Raw genomic sequence first — 16,950 nt, forward strand, 5'->3', positions numbered from 1 at the left:
TGCCTGAGAAATAGGAGCCTTCGGAATTACGCAGCGTGGTAGCGGCGGCTTCGTCTCCCCCACTCGCCTCCCACCCGCTTTGGGGGCTCTGTTGAGCTAAACTAGATCGACTCCCCCACCCTAATAGTCAGGCTGGCGGTTCCCAGATCCTTGAAAGCCAACCCGAAATGGCTTGCCTGGCTGGGGAGTCCAGCGCAGATTCTCCTTGCCCGCGATTTGCCCTTTTGGAAAAGCTGATGGCAACCAGGATATGAAAAGAACCGGTTTCCACTTTCTGGCACTCGACGTATTTCGGCGGAGCGGAGGTGGCCGGATTCGTGCCTGCTTCTCTCGGAAACCCTGCCTGGCACGGGACAGCGAGACTCCGAGGAGGACGGCTGCCCCAACCGCTTGTCGCGTAAAAGCGCGTCGGTGCAACTCAGCTGGCGCCTAACGGGAGGGAAACCTTGTTCCTGAGCTGTGCTTTTCGTCTCTCCATCCCTCTCTCGCCTTGCTTTAAAATGCACCGTGTCTTGCAAGCGATCCCTGAGCAGACTCGTCCGTCCTTTTCCTCCTTTTCCAGCTGCGCGTTTCGAAAACAGCCGGTCGTTGCCGTCTGTCCAAGCAAGGCTTGTTCCAACGGAAAACGAGCTGTCTAGACCAAACACAGACAGCCAAACTTATCAACAGTTGTCTGAATTGCATCTTCTGACGCATCTTGAGTGGGTCATAATACCAACTTTATTTTCAGTGGTGCATAAATTAATTACACGCATTTAATAACCCAAATATCATTATATTCCCCCTTTAATATCGTAAAGGCTTTACGCCAGGGAAGCACTTAATCGGGCAGGGGGGGCCATAAGCGGCTATTATGTCGGTGTAATGCTATTATGGAGCCAATTACGCGCCATTATCCCGTCCCCCCGCCCTTTCGGTTTCTGCCATTTGATCCAATCTCGCGCCCCCGAATTTAAATTTTCAGCTGGGTGCTTTAAAAAGGCTCATTTTCACCCAGGCCTGGGGGCTGGGCCAGCTCTCTCGCCGCCGAGCCTCCCTCTCGGATGCGCTTTAAAAGTAATTGCGAAGGGTCCCAGCGCATCTCATTTGCAGACGGGAAGCGAGCATCAATCCGGAGACCCCTCGCTGTGAACAAAATCAAACTCCGCTTTGGAAAGGCGAGGCGGCTCCGGCAAAGCCCACCGAATGGGCCATTAGCGGGAGGGCGGGCGGGCGAGCGGGAGGGGGGAGGAACATGCCAGCCAGCCAGCCAGGCAGCCGGGTACAAGTGCCAGCCCCGCTTGGCCACCTCTGCCCAGAGGTAAAGTGGTACGCCCCAAGGGACCCCGTCGAGGCTTGGGGAGCCTGGCGCGAGCGCGAGCTGCTTAGGGAAGGTCTATGTGGGATCCTCACCCCACCCCACCCCATCCGTGGGCTCCCCCCATCCTCCTCCTCCTCCCCCCTTCGCATTCCTGCTGTTTACTGAGAAATGACGCGCTTCCCCCCCTCCACGCACCACGTGGGTCATTTGGAAGGCCCAGTAGACCTATCCAAGTTACTCACTGTAGACAGCGCTGGCAATAATCAGATTAAGGCCAATTACGCGTGAGATTATAAAAGCAAGTGCTGAGAGGCTGAGCGGACGGCAGACAGTTCCGTCAAGACATCTGCCCATTGGCACGGCTCCGCCGAGGCCTTGTGGCTGCCTCGACGCCAGGAGAAGGACGAGCAGCCGCAGCTGGGGTGCGGGCGAGCGCTGCCTCCTCCAGCCGCCCCTCTGCCTCCACGCCGCCTTCGGTAGGGCTTTCACTTTCCTTGTTGTTCCTTGACGGGGCGGGTTTGGAGTCTTTTTGGGGGGCTTAGTGGGGGCTGAACAGCTCTTCCCGACTCAGGCAACGGGGGAAGTGGGGAGACCAGTATCCGGCTCATTGTCGCCGCCACTAAAGGGTTCCCCAGAATTGCTGCTTCGGCTTTCTAAGCTTCTCTCCCCGTTCCTCAAATGTTGTCCCTTCTTTCGAAAGACGAAGAGGTCGGCATGGGGGGCCGGCCGGAGGAGCTTCGCTCTCCTCTTCCGCTCCCTCTGGCACAGCGGCGCGACCTATCCTTTAGCCAAAGTTCCCCGGGAACTTTTACCTCTCAGGCTCGCCTAGCGTCGAAACGCCCGCGCCGTCGAAAGAGAGGGCCCACTTGAGCGCTGCGCCTCGGGGTCGCTTGCTCTGCTGCTTGGGGGTTCGTTGTTTTGATTCGCTTGGAGGTCAGGCTGAAGAACCACCTCTCGCCCTTGGAGATGGGGGGCGGGCGTCGTGGGAGAGAGATTTATTCCTCTGCCTGTTACTGACCTCCTTCTCCCTGCGCTGTTTGTTCCAGAGTTCCCGCCCGCCTCTCGCCACCATGTTTTATTTCCACTGTCCCCCGCAGCTGGAGGGTGAGTGTTGTTGTCGAAGCTCAAACCGTAAGTAGGAGCGCAAACTTCGATCTCGACGGACCTTCTCTGCGAGGCTCCCAGCGTTTGGGCCTGGAGCGCAGAGGGTGGCGCTGAGCGCACAAGCAAGCTGGCAGGCAGCGGCTAACCCCGACCGATCAGTACAGAAAATCTCATTTTGCTTATTTTATTTCTGTTTCGCCTCTTCGGAAATTGTAGCCCGCCGGCCCCTGCCCCATCGGAGTACTGGGTTGGGAAGCGGCCTTAATTGCCTTCCTCTTGGAAGCGCCTTCGGCTGGGGCGCGCGTCTTTTTGCGCGCTGCGCGGCTACACTTTTGGCCACCTGCCTCCCCTCTGCGGCTGCAAGAGCCGCGGGCGATGGGGCCGCCCGGCCGTGGATCCTCTTTCCTCTCCCAGCAGCACAGATGTTCTTGTTCCGCCTTTAATCGGGAGGCTTTCTGGAGGTGGGGGGGGGCTGCCCCCCGTCTCTCGCCCGGGGGCAACATAAATCTTTCATACAGTTTTGGAAACCGGCTTCTGCGGCGTCAGTCGGGAGCAGCAGCGAAGTGGCGGTGGAGAGCTTGGGGGGCCGTGGATAGAGCTGTGGGGCAGGCCCCAGTGGTGGCATTGGCTGTCGGGCGCCGCCTCCTTTAAAACTAGTCAGTAAGTTTTTGTCCGTTACAAAGTGAATAGGAGGAAGAGAAAAGGAAACAAACAGGGTGAGATCTGATTTTAAGACGGGGCGGCCGCAGCTAAAATCCGCTGTTCAAGCTGTTCCTAAGCTTCGTTGTCAGGGAGGTAAGGCCGGTTGAGCGAAGGTATTGCTCTCCAGGGGTGAAAAAGTTCCTCGGGGTTTCCTCTGAGCCAAGCTGGGAATGCAGAGAGGCGCGGGAGTCTTGGAGACCCCTTCCGCCCGCTGAGTTTCCTTTCGTTATTCCCTTCTGTCTCTGTCCGGGAGTCGCGAGAATCTGGACTTTATCCGAAATCCTTCCGGGCCCGCAAATCCCTTTCCAAGGCCAAGCTGGATTTCGGCCCTTCGCTTGATCTGAATCTAGCCCTCCAAATCCAATTGGCAAAGGGTGCAAGCCGGGATCGGACTGGCTTGTGGGCCCCCAATTGAGCAGCAGATCCCGAGAAAGGTTGCACTTTTACTTGGAAGTAAATCCCATTTGCCCTGCGGGCCTTTTCACGCCGAGTAAGTAGCCATTCACTTACCATGAAGGCGGCTGACTTGGGGTCTCCGGAAATGGCAGCAAACGATTCGTTCTTTGCAATTTCATTTCATGTGTATTTTTATTGCCATGGAAGAGCCAGGCGCTGGGGTGGGTGGGAACTTGCCTTCTTCGGGTGCCCAACTACCTTGACCAGCTTTGGATATTATGTACCTTGAAGGGGGGCACTTCCGGCTCCGCTTGAGGCACAAAGTATTTTGGGCGCGCCCTGTTCCTGCAAGAATTCGGAATTTCACCAACCCATCACCAGGGTCAGCGTTGGGATCAAGCCAGTTCCCTCACCCTCCATGAACTCGGTGGCGCTTACTCCCAAGTAACACATTCAGATGGCGGTGCGGGTCAGTCCATTATCGGCAATCCCAATTAACAGACCTGAAAACAGGAAAGCGGGTGGCGGTGGTTCTCCCTGGCTGACGCATCTTATGGCAAAGGAGGCAGCCCTGGAACCAGCCGAGGGGCGCAGCCCTCGCTGGGTCCCAGCCCAGCCCAGCCCCGAGCTGCGCCACAGATGAAAATGGAGACAGGCACCTCATAGTAAATGGGTTGGGACTGGAGTTACACTCAACGGTTGGTCTTGGGAAGAGCCAGTGTTTCTTCGGAATATTCTGCCACCGCTTTAGCCCGAGGCAACCTCCGGCCTCATCCCTGTCTGCGCCAGAGACAGAGAGGGGCGCGCGGCGGTGGGGTTGGGGAAGAGTTTGGGCAGGAGGCAGAAAACCAAAGGAACCCTGTCTTCGTCAAACCTCCTGATTTTGAAAGTCAAAAACCGGTAGAATGGGCTCAGAAGCCTGGCAAAAATCGTATGGAGAAATGGGGGGGGGGGAGGTGTCCCACGCACAACCAGTATCTTTAATAGTGCTAAAAATCTCGCCCTGATAAGCCGAGACGACCCTCCTCCCTGCCCCGGAAAAAAGGAGCAAAAACGTCCATCTCCATCAATTCATTTCAGACAAAATCATACCCACTTATAGGCACATATAGTGGCTGGGCGGGGAATTAATAATAATAATAATAATAATAATATTGCTTTAGCTGAGATTCATGCATTATTGGGGGTTGGAGTAGATGACTTGTGGGGTCCCTTCTAGCTCTGATTCTATGACACATTCCCACCCCCCCCGCAGGGCAACTATTGACAGGTAGGTCTCCTTCGCCAATTTGTATCCCAGTCTTCCCTAAACTGCTGGTAGTGGAATCGTGCCTTCTTTTCTCGTTATCTTCTGACAAATAAGAAACTCACTCCAAATCATTTACGAGATTGAAAGGGGTACATTGAAAATCAAAGCAACCCGTTAGGAAATTTTAAATTAACCTTAACCCTTCCAGCAGCCCTCTGGCAATCCGAGCCATTTTTGGGTGGGCCCAGAGGGGAGAAGGTGCGCGCAAACTCGCTCGCAGTCGCGGTGCTTTTGCTGGGGAGGCGAAGCGCCTCGACGCGCCTCCGAAAATCTATTTCAGGTTCGCTGCTGCGTAAGTGGTCTGCAAGCTCGCAGCCATTAGGAGGGCCGACAAAAGGCCCGCCGCACGTTTGAGGCTTTAAATCGATTTAGTCACAAATGAGGTAATGGGGCTCGGACCCAGTAATGGGATTTCAGTCCCAGGAATGTGTTTGGGGTGGGGTGGAAGGGAATAATGCCTTTTATGATCCTAAATAGTAGCCCTTGTTTGCCCGATGGCGCCGCGGCCCGGCTTGTTTTCTGACGGCAACTTTGGAAACCTGAACAAGTCACATCCAGTCCTGCAACTTGGACGTAAAGTGTACAATCAAAAGACAGAAATAAAAGTCCGGATTAAGAGCCGGGCCGGGCCTCTCCTCCTCCGGTTTCCCGTAGCCACGTCGCTGCCCCCCGGCCGTCGGTGGCGAGGAAAGGAAGCTCTTGCAACCGTCGTTTATTTCGCCGCGATCGCCACAAACCGGTCAGGTGGCAGTTTTGAAAACGTCCCGGGGGCAGAACAGGGGCGCTGAACCCCGTTTTCCGCAGCCTCCCCAGCTTCTTTACCCCCCAAATCGCCGCCCTCCGAAATGGAGAGGATCTCGCGCTTCTGTACCTCCGGGTTGCGCCCAGTTCTACCCACTAGGCAGCTAGGCCTTACAGTGGAGCCCTTTGGGGAAGCCAAGGAGGAGCCGGAGCGAGAGTCTGGGTCACCCCAAGGCGCAAAATCCCCCTTGCCCACCCGCATAATGATTTGCAAGTCGGGAGCGCCGCCCCGTCTGTTTTCCCCGCGGGAGAAAACCGCTTCGGAGTGGGGAAGGCTTTCGGTTCCTGGTTATGCAACTACAGCTTCCCCGCAGAAAGAGACTGGCCTGTGCAGCGTGTTGCCTGGTGTTCAACGGACAACGGCCCTGTCCCAAATGCATTTTTATTTTTTGGGTGGGGGCGGGAAGGGCATTTTTGGCCGGGCCCTCTTTGCTCCCCAAACTCTGCACAGCCTCAGCCGGGCGGCGGCTTAGGGTGCTCTCCCTCCGTCCGCCCCTTCCAGCCTCCGACCCCCGCTTCTCCTCGCCCCGTCCCGCAGGTGCCACGCCCTTCGGCGGCCCGTCCGCGGCGGACTTCGACGACGGCTTCTTGCGGCGGAAGCAGCGGCGGAACCGGACCACCTTCACCCTCCAGCAGGTACCCGGCAGCTGCCGTCGAGCCTCCCCGCCCCGGATGGTTGGAGTCGAGGCCCGCCGGGAAGCCCTGGCCGGTCCCGTCGGGGAAGGGTCTTCGTGGGTGCCGCCGCCGCGCGCGAAGGACCGGCCCGCGCTGGGTTGGACGGGGCGGGCTGCAGGGAAAGCCGCGCCCTCCACCGGCGTCGTGGCCAGGGGCTCTGCGGAGGCGGCAGGACGGAGCCCCCCCGCTGGAGGAGGAGGTGGTCTTGACTGGCCGTGGTTCTACTTGGCCCGCCCCGTCGCGTCCTGCCCTAGCCTGACGCGGCTTCTTGCTCTCTCGCCAGCTGGAAGCCCTGGAGGCCGTGTTCGCGCAGACCCATTACCCCGACGTGTTCACCCGGGAGGAGCTGGCCATGAAGATCAACCTCACGGAAGCCCGCGTGCAGGTAAGGGGCAGGCCTGGCGGGGAAGGAAGGGCAGCAACAGGGCCGGATGTAGGTTTGAGCTACTGAAGGCAATGGGGCCCTTGATATGTCCAGCTGTCCTTTGTCGACAACAAATTGTCGCTGTTTTTGGTGTTGAATCTATGCTATCTGGTAATTTATGGACCTCATAGGTATCTCAAGCCATTTGCACCTGCAGAATGTAGGCACCCTATAGATAGAAATGAGCAAACCAGTGATATTTTAGGGAGCAGGCTAGCATTACTTACATCATAGGAGCCTACATAACACAAAACACTGTTGCTGTATGTAGGTTTTATTTATTTTTTATCTTATATTTTGGAAATATACACCCAGTTTTATTTTCCTTTAAATTTTTGGGGGGGCTCCCAAGAGGGTGGGGCCCCAAGCTTGTATTTAGCTTATACGTAAATCCGGCACGGGCAGCAGCAAAAGTTTTTTCCACCTGCATCTTCTTCTCCTTCTCCTCTCCCAGCTTTTCTCCTCTTCCTCCTCTTCATCATCATCATCATTTATTTATTTATTTACTTATTTGCCGCCTCAGCCACTCTGGGCAGCTCCCAACAACAACAACAGTAGTAAAAACATAACAGAGCATCAAACACTAAAAACTTCCCTGTACAGGGCTGCCTTCAGTTTTCTTTTTAAAAATCACATAGCCATTTCCAGTGCCTTTTTCTAGGGGGGAATGGGACTCGCGCAGGGATACGCATACCCCTAAACATTTTGTAAATCTAAGTTTGGCCTCATTGAGGGGCAGTATTTCAATATGAGTGGGAAAATGAGAGTACCCCTAAACATGTTTTAAATAATAATATAATCATAATAATTTATTACTTATACCCTGCCCATCTGGCCAGGCCTCCCCAGCCACTCTGGGCAGCTCCCAACACAATATTAAAAACATGATAAAACACTAAACATTAAAAACTTCCCTAAACGGGGCTGCCTTCAGATGTCTTCTAAAAGTCAGGTAGTTGTTTATTTCCTTGACACCTGACCTGATGGGAGGGCGTTCCACAGGGAAAGCGCCACTACCGAGAAGGCCCTCTGCCTGGTTCCCTGCAACTTCGCTTTTCGCAGGGAGGGAACTGCCAGAAGGCCCTTGGAGCTGGACCTCAGTGTCTGGGTTGGATGATGGGAGTGAAGATTCTTCTTCTTCTTCTTCTTCTTCTTCTTCTTCTTCTTCTTCTTCTTCTTCTTCTTCTTCTTCCTTCATGTTTTTGACATCATCGCCCCCACCCAGGGCTGAGAGGAAAGGCCTATTTGCACATTTGGCCAAAGCAAGCAAATGAAGCCGATCTGTCATTTTCATGATGCACTTTAATAACATCAACATAATGTGGAATATTAGATTAGGTTGATTAATCGGTCATTCATAATTAACCAGTGATAATGTTCTACACTAATTTGTCCGTGTCTCTAAGGTACTAAATTACATCGATGCGCATCCATTTCCTTGCATTGGAGGAGGGGGGTGGGGGGATGGAGGAGGAGGACGAGGAGGAGGAAGAAGAGGCGGGTGGGGAAGAGGGTGGGGCGCGTAGGGCGGATGTGACTCTTTCCAGCTGGCTCTCTCCTCCTTTCCAAAGCTGCTGTCGGAGGAAACAGGCTTCCTCTGACCACAGGGCAAGCCTCTGACAGGAGGCAAGCCCCACTGATGTGCTTAGGAGTCACTTTGCTGCCCCTGGGCTGCTTTGGAACAAAGGGCGTTCAGTAACTTGCGAACTGCCTGCCTGCCTTGTGGACGTTTCTTCCTCTTCTCTTAGTTTTTAGTGTCCTGTACAATGTACGCAAACACACACTGTGGGAAGACTTTAAATGTTATTAATAGCCTAATGCAGTTTATATTAAATTAAACCATTTCTAACTGTATTTTGGAGACTGCTGCTTCACGTTGCCGTACCATCCCACATTTCTCTGATGAAAATAGGGACGTCCTATTCAATAATAATAATAATAATAATAATAATAATAATAATAATAATACTTCCCTGCCCATCTGTCTGGGTTGCCCCAGCCACTCTGGGTGGCTTCCAACATATATAAAAACATAAGCATTAAACATTAAAAAATGTCCTTATACAGGGTTGCCTTTAAGGTAAAGGGACCCCTGGCCATTAGGTCCAGTCGTGACCGACTCTGGGGTTGCGGCGCTCATCTCACTTTGCTGGTTGAGGGAGCCGGCGTACAGCTTCCGGGTCATGTGGCCAGCATGACTAAGCCACTTCTAGCAAACCAGAGCAGCTCACGGAAACACCGTTTACCTTCCCGCCAGCGCAGTACCTATTTATCTACTTGCACTTTGACGTGCTTTTGAACTGCTAGGTTGGCAGGAGCAGGGACCGAGCAACGGGAGCTCACTCCATCACGGGGATTCGAACCGCCGACCTTCTGATCGGCAAGTCCTAGGCTCTGTGGTTTAACCCACAGCGCCACCCACAACCCACATGTCTTCTAAAGGTTCTATAGTTACTTATTTCCTTGGCTCGGGGGTCGCATAACTCCATACCCTCCAATATTTCTCCGATGAAAATAGGGACGTCCTAAGGGAAAGTGGCGCATTCCGGGATCAGATCAGAAATCGGGACGGCTTCTGTAAATCCGGGACTGTCCCTGGAAAATTAGGACGCTTGGACGGCCTGTGTTGCTTGCTGCAACATACCCTTCCTCCCAGTTTCTGACCAAATAAATGTCAGGAAATAAGTTCCATTCATATCAACAGGCAGCCTCGATTCCTTCCCAGAAGCCCATCCTATTGTGTATGTGGAGGCATTTTCCGTTATTATCAGCATTAGGACTTGCTTCTTGCAAAAGGTTTTCTCATACCAAGGCGATAAACGAAGGTGCAATCCTGCACACGCACACACACAAACTGTGCAAGTCCCATAGGTTTGGCTTCTGGGATTCCCAGGCCAAGTCGTTCTCTTGCTTGGGGAGTGACGTCTGCCGGAAGCTGTCTTCTCAAAGATTGATGAAGGATACCTGGTGGCGGCTTTTATGGCGATAGCTTTTTGATGGAGATTCCACAGGCGCTGCCTTTCCCTCCTCCCTCCCTAGCCCTGGAGCTGGAGCTGGCAGAAAAGACGGGGGTCATTAGGGTTCTGCTCCGGCAACTTAGAAGCTTCAAAATTTCAGCACGTTAAAAAGCCGCCAGACTTCATTTTGATCTGCAAATCACATTTCAGCGCTCAAGAGAAGTACCGTATTTTTCGCTCTATAAGACGCACCAGACCACAAGACGCACCTAGTTTTTGGAGGAGGAAAACAAGAAAAAATATTCTGAATCTCAGAAGCCAGAACAGCAAGAGGGATCGCTGCGCAGTGAGAACAGCAATTCCTCTTGCTGTTCTGGCTTCTGGGATAGCTGCGCAGCCTGCATTCACCCCATAAGATGCACACACATTTCCCCTTACTTTTGGGGAGGGAAAAAGTGAGTCTTATAGACCAAAAAATACGGTAACTCAGACTCATCCTGCTTTCTAGTGGTGCTTTGCGGTGGATGAAGGCTATCCAGAAAAAGGGGTGCAGCTCTCCTCAAATAGAAGCTGCACCATCACTACTTGTGAGAACACAGCATGTTAAGGGTTTGTGTGAACAGAGGCGCCAGCAGTATAAGCGTTATGCTGAATATCTGCACACACACACACAACTTGCTTTGCAATAGCCAGCCTTTCGCTCAGCTCAGACGTGTTATTTATGGGGTTTTTCCATCCTGCTGTTTCTGTCTTCTTTTTATGTAGGTGCTCGGGGTTAAGACTATGCAAAGATCTAATTGTAGGAAATATAATAGCATGCCTTTTCTTCCCCAGGGTCATGTTAGTATCTCTTAAAACCCAATGGCTAAGGAGAGATAATGGAATTCACTGCAGTAAATTGGGGATTGTAAACAAATTATTTCTTCCATAATCAGATTATGCAACCCTGATTATTAAATCTGAACATGAATCATTGGTCATGTGCAGGGAAATTAAACTGATTATTATTATTTGGACATTCAAATCTCCTTTTTGTGAGTACATTGGAGGTGATAGCTTGGGGTTTTCCCTCCCACCATTTTAGCAATTGGTGCCTAAAGACTGCACTGCAAATTGAGATAAATGGGACAATTATTGGGCATTCAGAAGTGGAAGATCATAACTTCTCCCTGAAAGGTGCAAGGGCGAGATAGGGGTGGTGACAATTAGAGTGCTTAGCCTTGTTGTGAGCCATTATGCAAGCAGACAATAGATGCTGGGTTTTGCTTTCATGCTGGGGACCTGCTGGGGAAACGGGAAGGGAACCATGTTTACATTTCTCCCCCTTGCTCATTCAAATATGATTAATGTGCTGGAAAGCCACGTCTTAATCGAAGATGATGTTGTCAAACAAAAACTAAATAGGGAAATAAACGACTTCATCAGGCCCTTTCTTCAGAAGCCGGCAAACTGTCATTGCAAAGTCATTAAAATATGATAATGAAAAATAGCTCAATTAAATGTTGTTATAGCTGTGACCTTCATTCAATTAAGACACAAGGAAGTGTCTGCAATTGGCTTTGCATTTAAGTCTCCTAAATTTAGAATGCAGATAAAATCATTATTCAGCCTTTGCTGATACACGCAATTAAAAGCAGGCTAAATAAAAATGGAACGATAACAATGTGCCGCACATTGTAATCATCTTTTAAATTGTGCATTTCCTTAGCCATAGCTGGGAAAGCCTGATTTTCTATACGCATAATAACATCCACAACCTGGTTAAGCCAGCCTATTTTCAGTTTAAAATAATGGGCTGGAGCCCAGTTACATTCCCATTTGCCTCTAGTCGGGCTAAATCCAAGTCGTGTGCCATAACCGGATTGTGGCTTCCCTTGTCACAGCCCAATTAAACTGAAGCACTTGGGTTTTGGCTACTTAATCCCACTGATAATTAGTGGGACTGAATATGCTTAATTTTGGGTGCGTGAGGTTTTCAGAATGAACTACCAAGGCCATTGTTGTTCTGTGTGGAAGCCATGGGGCAAAACTGACAATATGTAGATTGTTGTTAAAAGTGAGAAGAAACTTTCCATAAGCTGTATCAGCTAGTCTCAGGACCAAGCTAGATAAGATGTTAATTGTGTGCATGCTATTAACATAAACATATTTTTTTTTAAAAGTGAAATGGTACCCAGAGGGATGATACAGCAGGCTTGGGACTGGTGTGTGTGTTTAATTTTTTCTTTTAACTTTTCTAACCAAAAGCTCTTCTCCGAATCTGCTGTTTGCATTTTAAGGGCAGCTTGCATTGCATTGGCTTAATATGCAAATAGCAGCTTCAGAGAGTTTTTTTTTTATTCTTGGAATCATGGAAGGGAGCAGCAGTGGTAGAGATAGTTAAACTTCCCAATATGATAAGTACCGTATTTTTCGCTTTATAAGACGCACCAGACCACAAGACGCACCTAGTTTTTGGAGGAGGAAAACAAGAAAAAAATATTCTGAATCTCAGAAGCCAGAACAGCAAGAGGGATCGCTGCGCAGTGAAATCAGCAATTCCTCTTGCTGTTCTGACTTCTGGGATAGCTGCGCAGCCTGCATTTGCTCCATAAGATGCACACATATTTCCCCTTACTTTTTAGGAGGGAAAAAATGAGTCTTATAGAGCAAAAAATACGGTAGATCCTTGCTGGATCAGACTGTCTGATCAGGTCAAGGTTGCAGGTTTGATCCCCATATGAGACAGCTGCTTCTTCCTGCATTGCATTAGACTAGATAAACCACAGGGTCCCTTCCAACTCTAGAATTCTATGATTCTATTTTGTCTGGCAGTGGCCAGCCAGATTTCCCTGGGGAGCTCCAAGCAGGGCATGAGCAAAGCTCTTTATCCTACTGTTGTTAGGATCTCACCTTATACCAAGTCAAACCAGTGGTCCACCTAGTTCTGAACTGTCTCTACTGGCTGGCTCTGAGTGGCTCTCTAGGGCAGGGGTCAGCAAACTTTTTCAGCAGGGGGCCAGTCCACTGTCCCTCAGACCTGGGGGGGGGGCTGGACTATATATATTTTTTTGGGGGGGGGGAATGAACGAATTCCTATGCCCCACAAATAACCCAGTGTTGCATTTTAAATAAAAGGACACATTCTACTCATGTAAAAACATGCTGATTCCCTGACCGTCCACGGGCTGGATTTAGAAGGTGATTGGGCTGGATCCGGCCCCTGGGCTTTAGTTTGCCTACCCATGCTCTAGGGTTTCACACTGAAGATACCAGGGGTTGAATCCAGCATGTTCTGCATAATGTGGAGGCACCTCAGGCTTCCCCATAGCCGATACTTACTCAACAAAAGGGGCACAGGTTGATTTCAGTTCCTCTTTAACCAGGCCTTTGGCCGAATGACATCCGACGCCCCTTTAAAATGTGCTGACGGTGGGTTATTGGGTTGCTTTTGTTTTTATTATGTGTTTTGTGGTTTTATATTGTGATTTTATGTTGTAAGCGCCCCCTACCCCAAGACCTGTGAGTATAGGGCAGTATCCAAATTTAATTAATAATAAATAATAATAAAATCTAGTTTGGGCCCATTGAAAGTGATTTTATGATGGTCATTCATTTGGCAGCCTGACCAAACTTAGATGATGAAGAACAGAAATAAGCAGGTTTGTTCTTCCTGCAATTCAGTTTGTTTGGGGAAAAGCTGTATAGAGAGGCGATGAATAGATTACCCTGCTGTCTCAGCATTAGTGACGGACTGGATGGCTTCTGGTCTCTCAGAGCATATGAACCTGCTTTCTGCCATGTCAAACAATTGGTTCTTCTAGCCCAGGGTTTCCCAAATTTGCCTCTCTTGCTGTTTTGGGACTACACTCCCCATCATCCATGCTAGCTTGGTCCTGCTAGCTAGGGATGATGGGAGTTGTAGTCCCGGAAAGGGCTGGAGATTCAAGTTTGGGAAATCCTGATCGAGCCCATGCGATAGCAACAGTGTTGCCCTCCAGATGCCGTTGAACTACAACTCCCACCACCATTGGCCATTAGTCATGCCAGCTGGGGCTGATGGGAGCTGGAGTCCAGCAGAATCTGGAGGGCAACATCATATACCTTTTCCCTTTTTTTTTTTGAAAAAATCTTTATTAATTTAAAATAAATACATTTATGAAAAAACAGACGTACATACAAGTAAACAAACATACAATCTAACAAACAAATAACAGAAGAATAAAACAAACCACCACAATATAAGATATAAGAATATACGGTAAATATAATCATAATCATATATGCTCCTGATATTGAACACAATTATAAAACTTATAGAGAAGAAATTTAAAACTGACTTCCAATTAATCTCACTGTACTTTATCTATCCATTACTTTATACCGCACAGTTACATATTTCTTATATAATTTCATTTTACCTCCCTACAAACTTATATTTATACAATACAGGGATCAGTCTAATTCTGCCAAGATGCTTCCTTTTATTCCATAGTTTTCTAAATATTCTTTAAAGATTCTCCAATCCTTATAGACTTTTGTTTTGGTTCGCCTCTTATGCTTCCTGTGGCTTTCGCTAGCTGCATATATTCTACCATTAGGATTTGCCAATCTTCTGTGTTGGGTATTGTTGTGTTTTTCCAATTTCTTGCTACTAAAATTCTGGCCGCCGTTATTCCGTGCACGTACCTTTTCCTTTATAGTATACATTTGAGTTATCTTCTGTACTCAGTCTTCTGTTTCCAACTCCTGAGACACAGGTGAAGGAAAAGGTCCATTGTGGTTGGTGTGGAGGAGTGGCAGCACTGGCTTGACCCATCACTGGTGTTGCTTCTTACTGGGAGGGGTAGGGGAGGCAGTGGTGTAGCCTTACTGGAGTTCACCGATTGGGTCTGCGTTGCTCCCGGACAGGAGGAAGGAAGTCAAATGACACCAAGGGTTGGTTCAGAGAAAGAGTTCTTTATTTCTGCTCTCCGGAACAGCAGAAAGGCACTTGCGTGGTCAGTCCACAGCAAGTCCAAAGAAATGAGAAATTTCATGTAGTATATATATCCTCCAGGCACCCTCTCCCCCTTCCCCAGGAATCCAGCCACGTCAGCTTGTGCATGCAGGTTGACATCACAGATGTTCCTGCTCCGGCACTCTTAACCATAAAAGGGTATTCCTTCCTGTACTTCTGACCATATAAGGATCTTCCCGTTCCTACTCGTATCTTGGAGCAAGAGGTCACCATCTCCAAGAACACACTCTGGCGCTGTTCCCAGACTAGGTCTGTGCGTCTTTGTGGTCAGGATATAAGATAAGGCACAGACGTGTCTTCCCTGTTCTACTGGTACAGTCAAGGCCATCCTTGCCGTCACAAACTGATAAAGGAGAGGGCTCTGAGCACTTGTCTATACAGCCGGGTTTTTGTTTATACATTGACTCAGAGCTCAAGTTAAAGGATTTTAGCTAAGGAAAAATAGGGATTTTGGTGCCTATTTCAAACTGCCTGCACAGTCAGTTTTGGGTTTGGGAAACCCATTCCTTCAGTGGGAGATCAGCTTGGTGTCAGCGCACTGGGAGAGCCATTCCCAAGCTACATCTTGGCTAAAGCATCCATGACAGATGGCCATCCAACCTCTGCTTAAAAACCTCCAAGGAAGGAGAGTCCACAATCTCCCGAGGGAGTGCGTTCCACTGTCAAACAGCTCTTCCCATCAGAAAATTATTTCTGATGTAGAGTCGCAATCTCCTTTTGTGTAACATAAAGCCATTGGTTCGTATCCTACCTTCCAGAGCAGGAGAAAGCAAGCTTGTTCCCTCTTCCACATGACAGTGCTTGAGATATTTGAAGATGGTTATCATATCTCGAAGGCAAGTTAACCTCAAAGGTGCATTAAACCCTCACATGTGGGGAAAACCCTTCCTTTTGATAATCGTCCTTCCCATATTTTCCCCCTGTGTTTAAATCAGGTGCTTAGGCCCTACAAAAATTATATATTATAGTGTTTCATTGAATAAGGACCTCAGAGAGATGCAGATATTCCTGTTGTAGCTCCCTGATGCAGCCTGGTTTTAATAGGCAGAAGCTGATGCTCTCTTACAGTCAAAGCAGAAGAGGAAAGGAAATTCACACAAATGACAATAGTTTGGTGCCCAAGCAAAGCTGCCGATTGGTTCCCTCCTTCCCGATTCAGGTCTGGTTCCAGAACAGAAGGGCAAAATGGAGGAAAACAGAGAGAGGCGCTTCAGACCAAGAAGGACCTAAGGAGACGATGGCTGAGGTGACACCCCCAGGAAGGAATTTAAACTCTCCCTCTCCAGTTGACCAAACCAGGAATAAGAAGGAGAGCCTGGAGATTCAGCAGAGGTGAGCTTGCCTCGATTTGATATGCGTTTAGTGCTGGGTGGAAGTTTGAAATCATTTTTTGATTCTCATTTTTCATTTGGGTGGGCGGAGGGGGGGGGGAGAGACTTACAGGCCACCGTCTCAATCCTGAACATGGAGATACATCAAACACACCCCTTTTTTGGTAATGTGGTTGGGTTAGGATCATAGCAGCCAATTCTTGGGGCTGAGGTCCCTTCTTCCCAATAAAATATTTGAGGGCCTCTCCCAAGTTGATGGGCACTGCCATTCAGATGGTGTGCGTCTGCCACATCATGTGATTATGTGTGTGAAGCGGCTTACCTCCCCCCCCCCCAATATTTTATTCAAGTTGGCACCCCTGGTTGGCATCATGTTGAGCTGTCAGCACAGAGCCTGAGAGGGCACAGGATAGCGCAGAGGTAAGGTCTCAGCTGGCACTAAAGCCATACTGAAAAAATGAGTAGCCTTAGTTGTGGGAATGTTCAGGGATGCAGGAGAGGATATTTTGTCCGATTATATCCTTATCCAACTTGTGTTAACAAGTTCCACAATTTCAGCAGAGTAACATTCCCTTCTTTTAAATTTGCAGCGGCTGCGTTTGCTCAGGCTCGCTAAAGCCTCTATAATAACTGTTCTGGTATTTCCCCCCCTTTCCCCCTCATAAAATATAAGAGACGACACAGTCTTTTACAAAAGTATAAAAAGAGTTTACTCACATATCATTCTGTTCACAATCAGATCCCAGAAGGCAGACTTAGCTTAATGAAGTAACATACACTTGGAATCTATCTCATAAGAAGACAGTCCCTTTTGTCCTCTCTTGGCTGGAAGCCATGAGGGCATCTTTGGCTTAGTACATGTTGTTTCTTCGATGCATGTGGTGAAAGAAAGAGAGAGATGGCTGCCCTGCCCTGTGCTTTTGTCATTACCTGCACAGGTGAGGCCACACCC

General features: G+C 49.5%; 1 protein-coding gene across 1 annotated transcript in view; it reads left to right on the forward strand.

Moving 5' to 3' along the window:
- Positions 1-1,673: 1,673 nt before the first annotated feature.
- Positions 1,674-16,950, forward strand: part of DRGX (dorsal root ganglia homeobox) — a 39,349-nt gene continuing 24,072 nt past the window's right edge. Inside the window, exons 1-5 of the mRNA XM_083505504.1 lie at positions 1,674-1,776; positions 2,347-2,404; positions 6,151-6,248; positions 6,571-6,672; positions 15,827-15,999. Of these exons, the coding sequence (XP_083361630.1) occupies positions 2,371-2,404; positions 6,151-6,248; positions 6,571-6,672; positions 15,827-15,999 (407 nt within the window). The 5' untranslated portion in view covers positions 1,674-1,776; positions 2,347-2,370. The remainder of the gene's footprint in view (positions 1,777-2,346; positions 2,405-6,150; positions 6,249-6,570; positions 6,673-15,826; positions 16,000-16,950) is intronic.

This window comes from Podarcis liolepis (assembly GCF_965112155.1).
Source record: "Podarcis liolepis genome assembly, chromosome: 5".
NCBI lineage: Eukaryota > Metazoa > Chordata > Lepidosauria > Squamata > Lacertidae > Podarcis > Podarcis liolepis.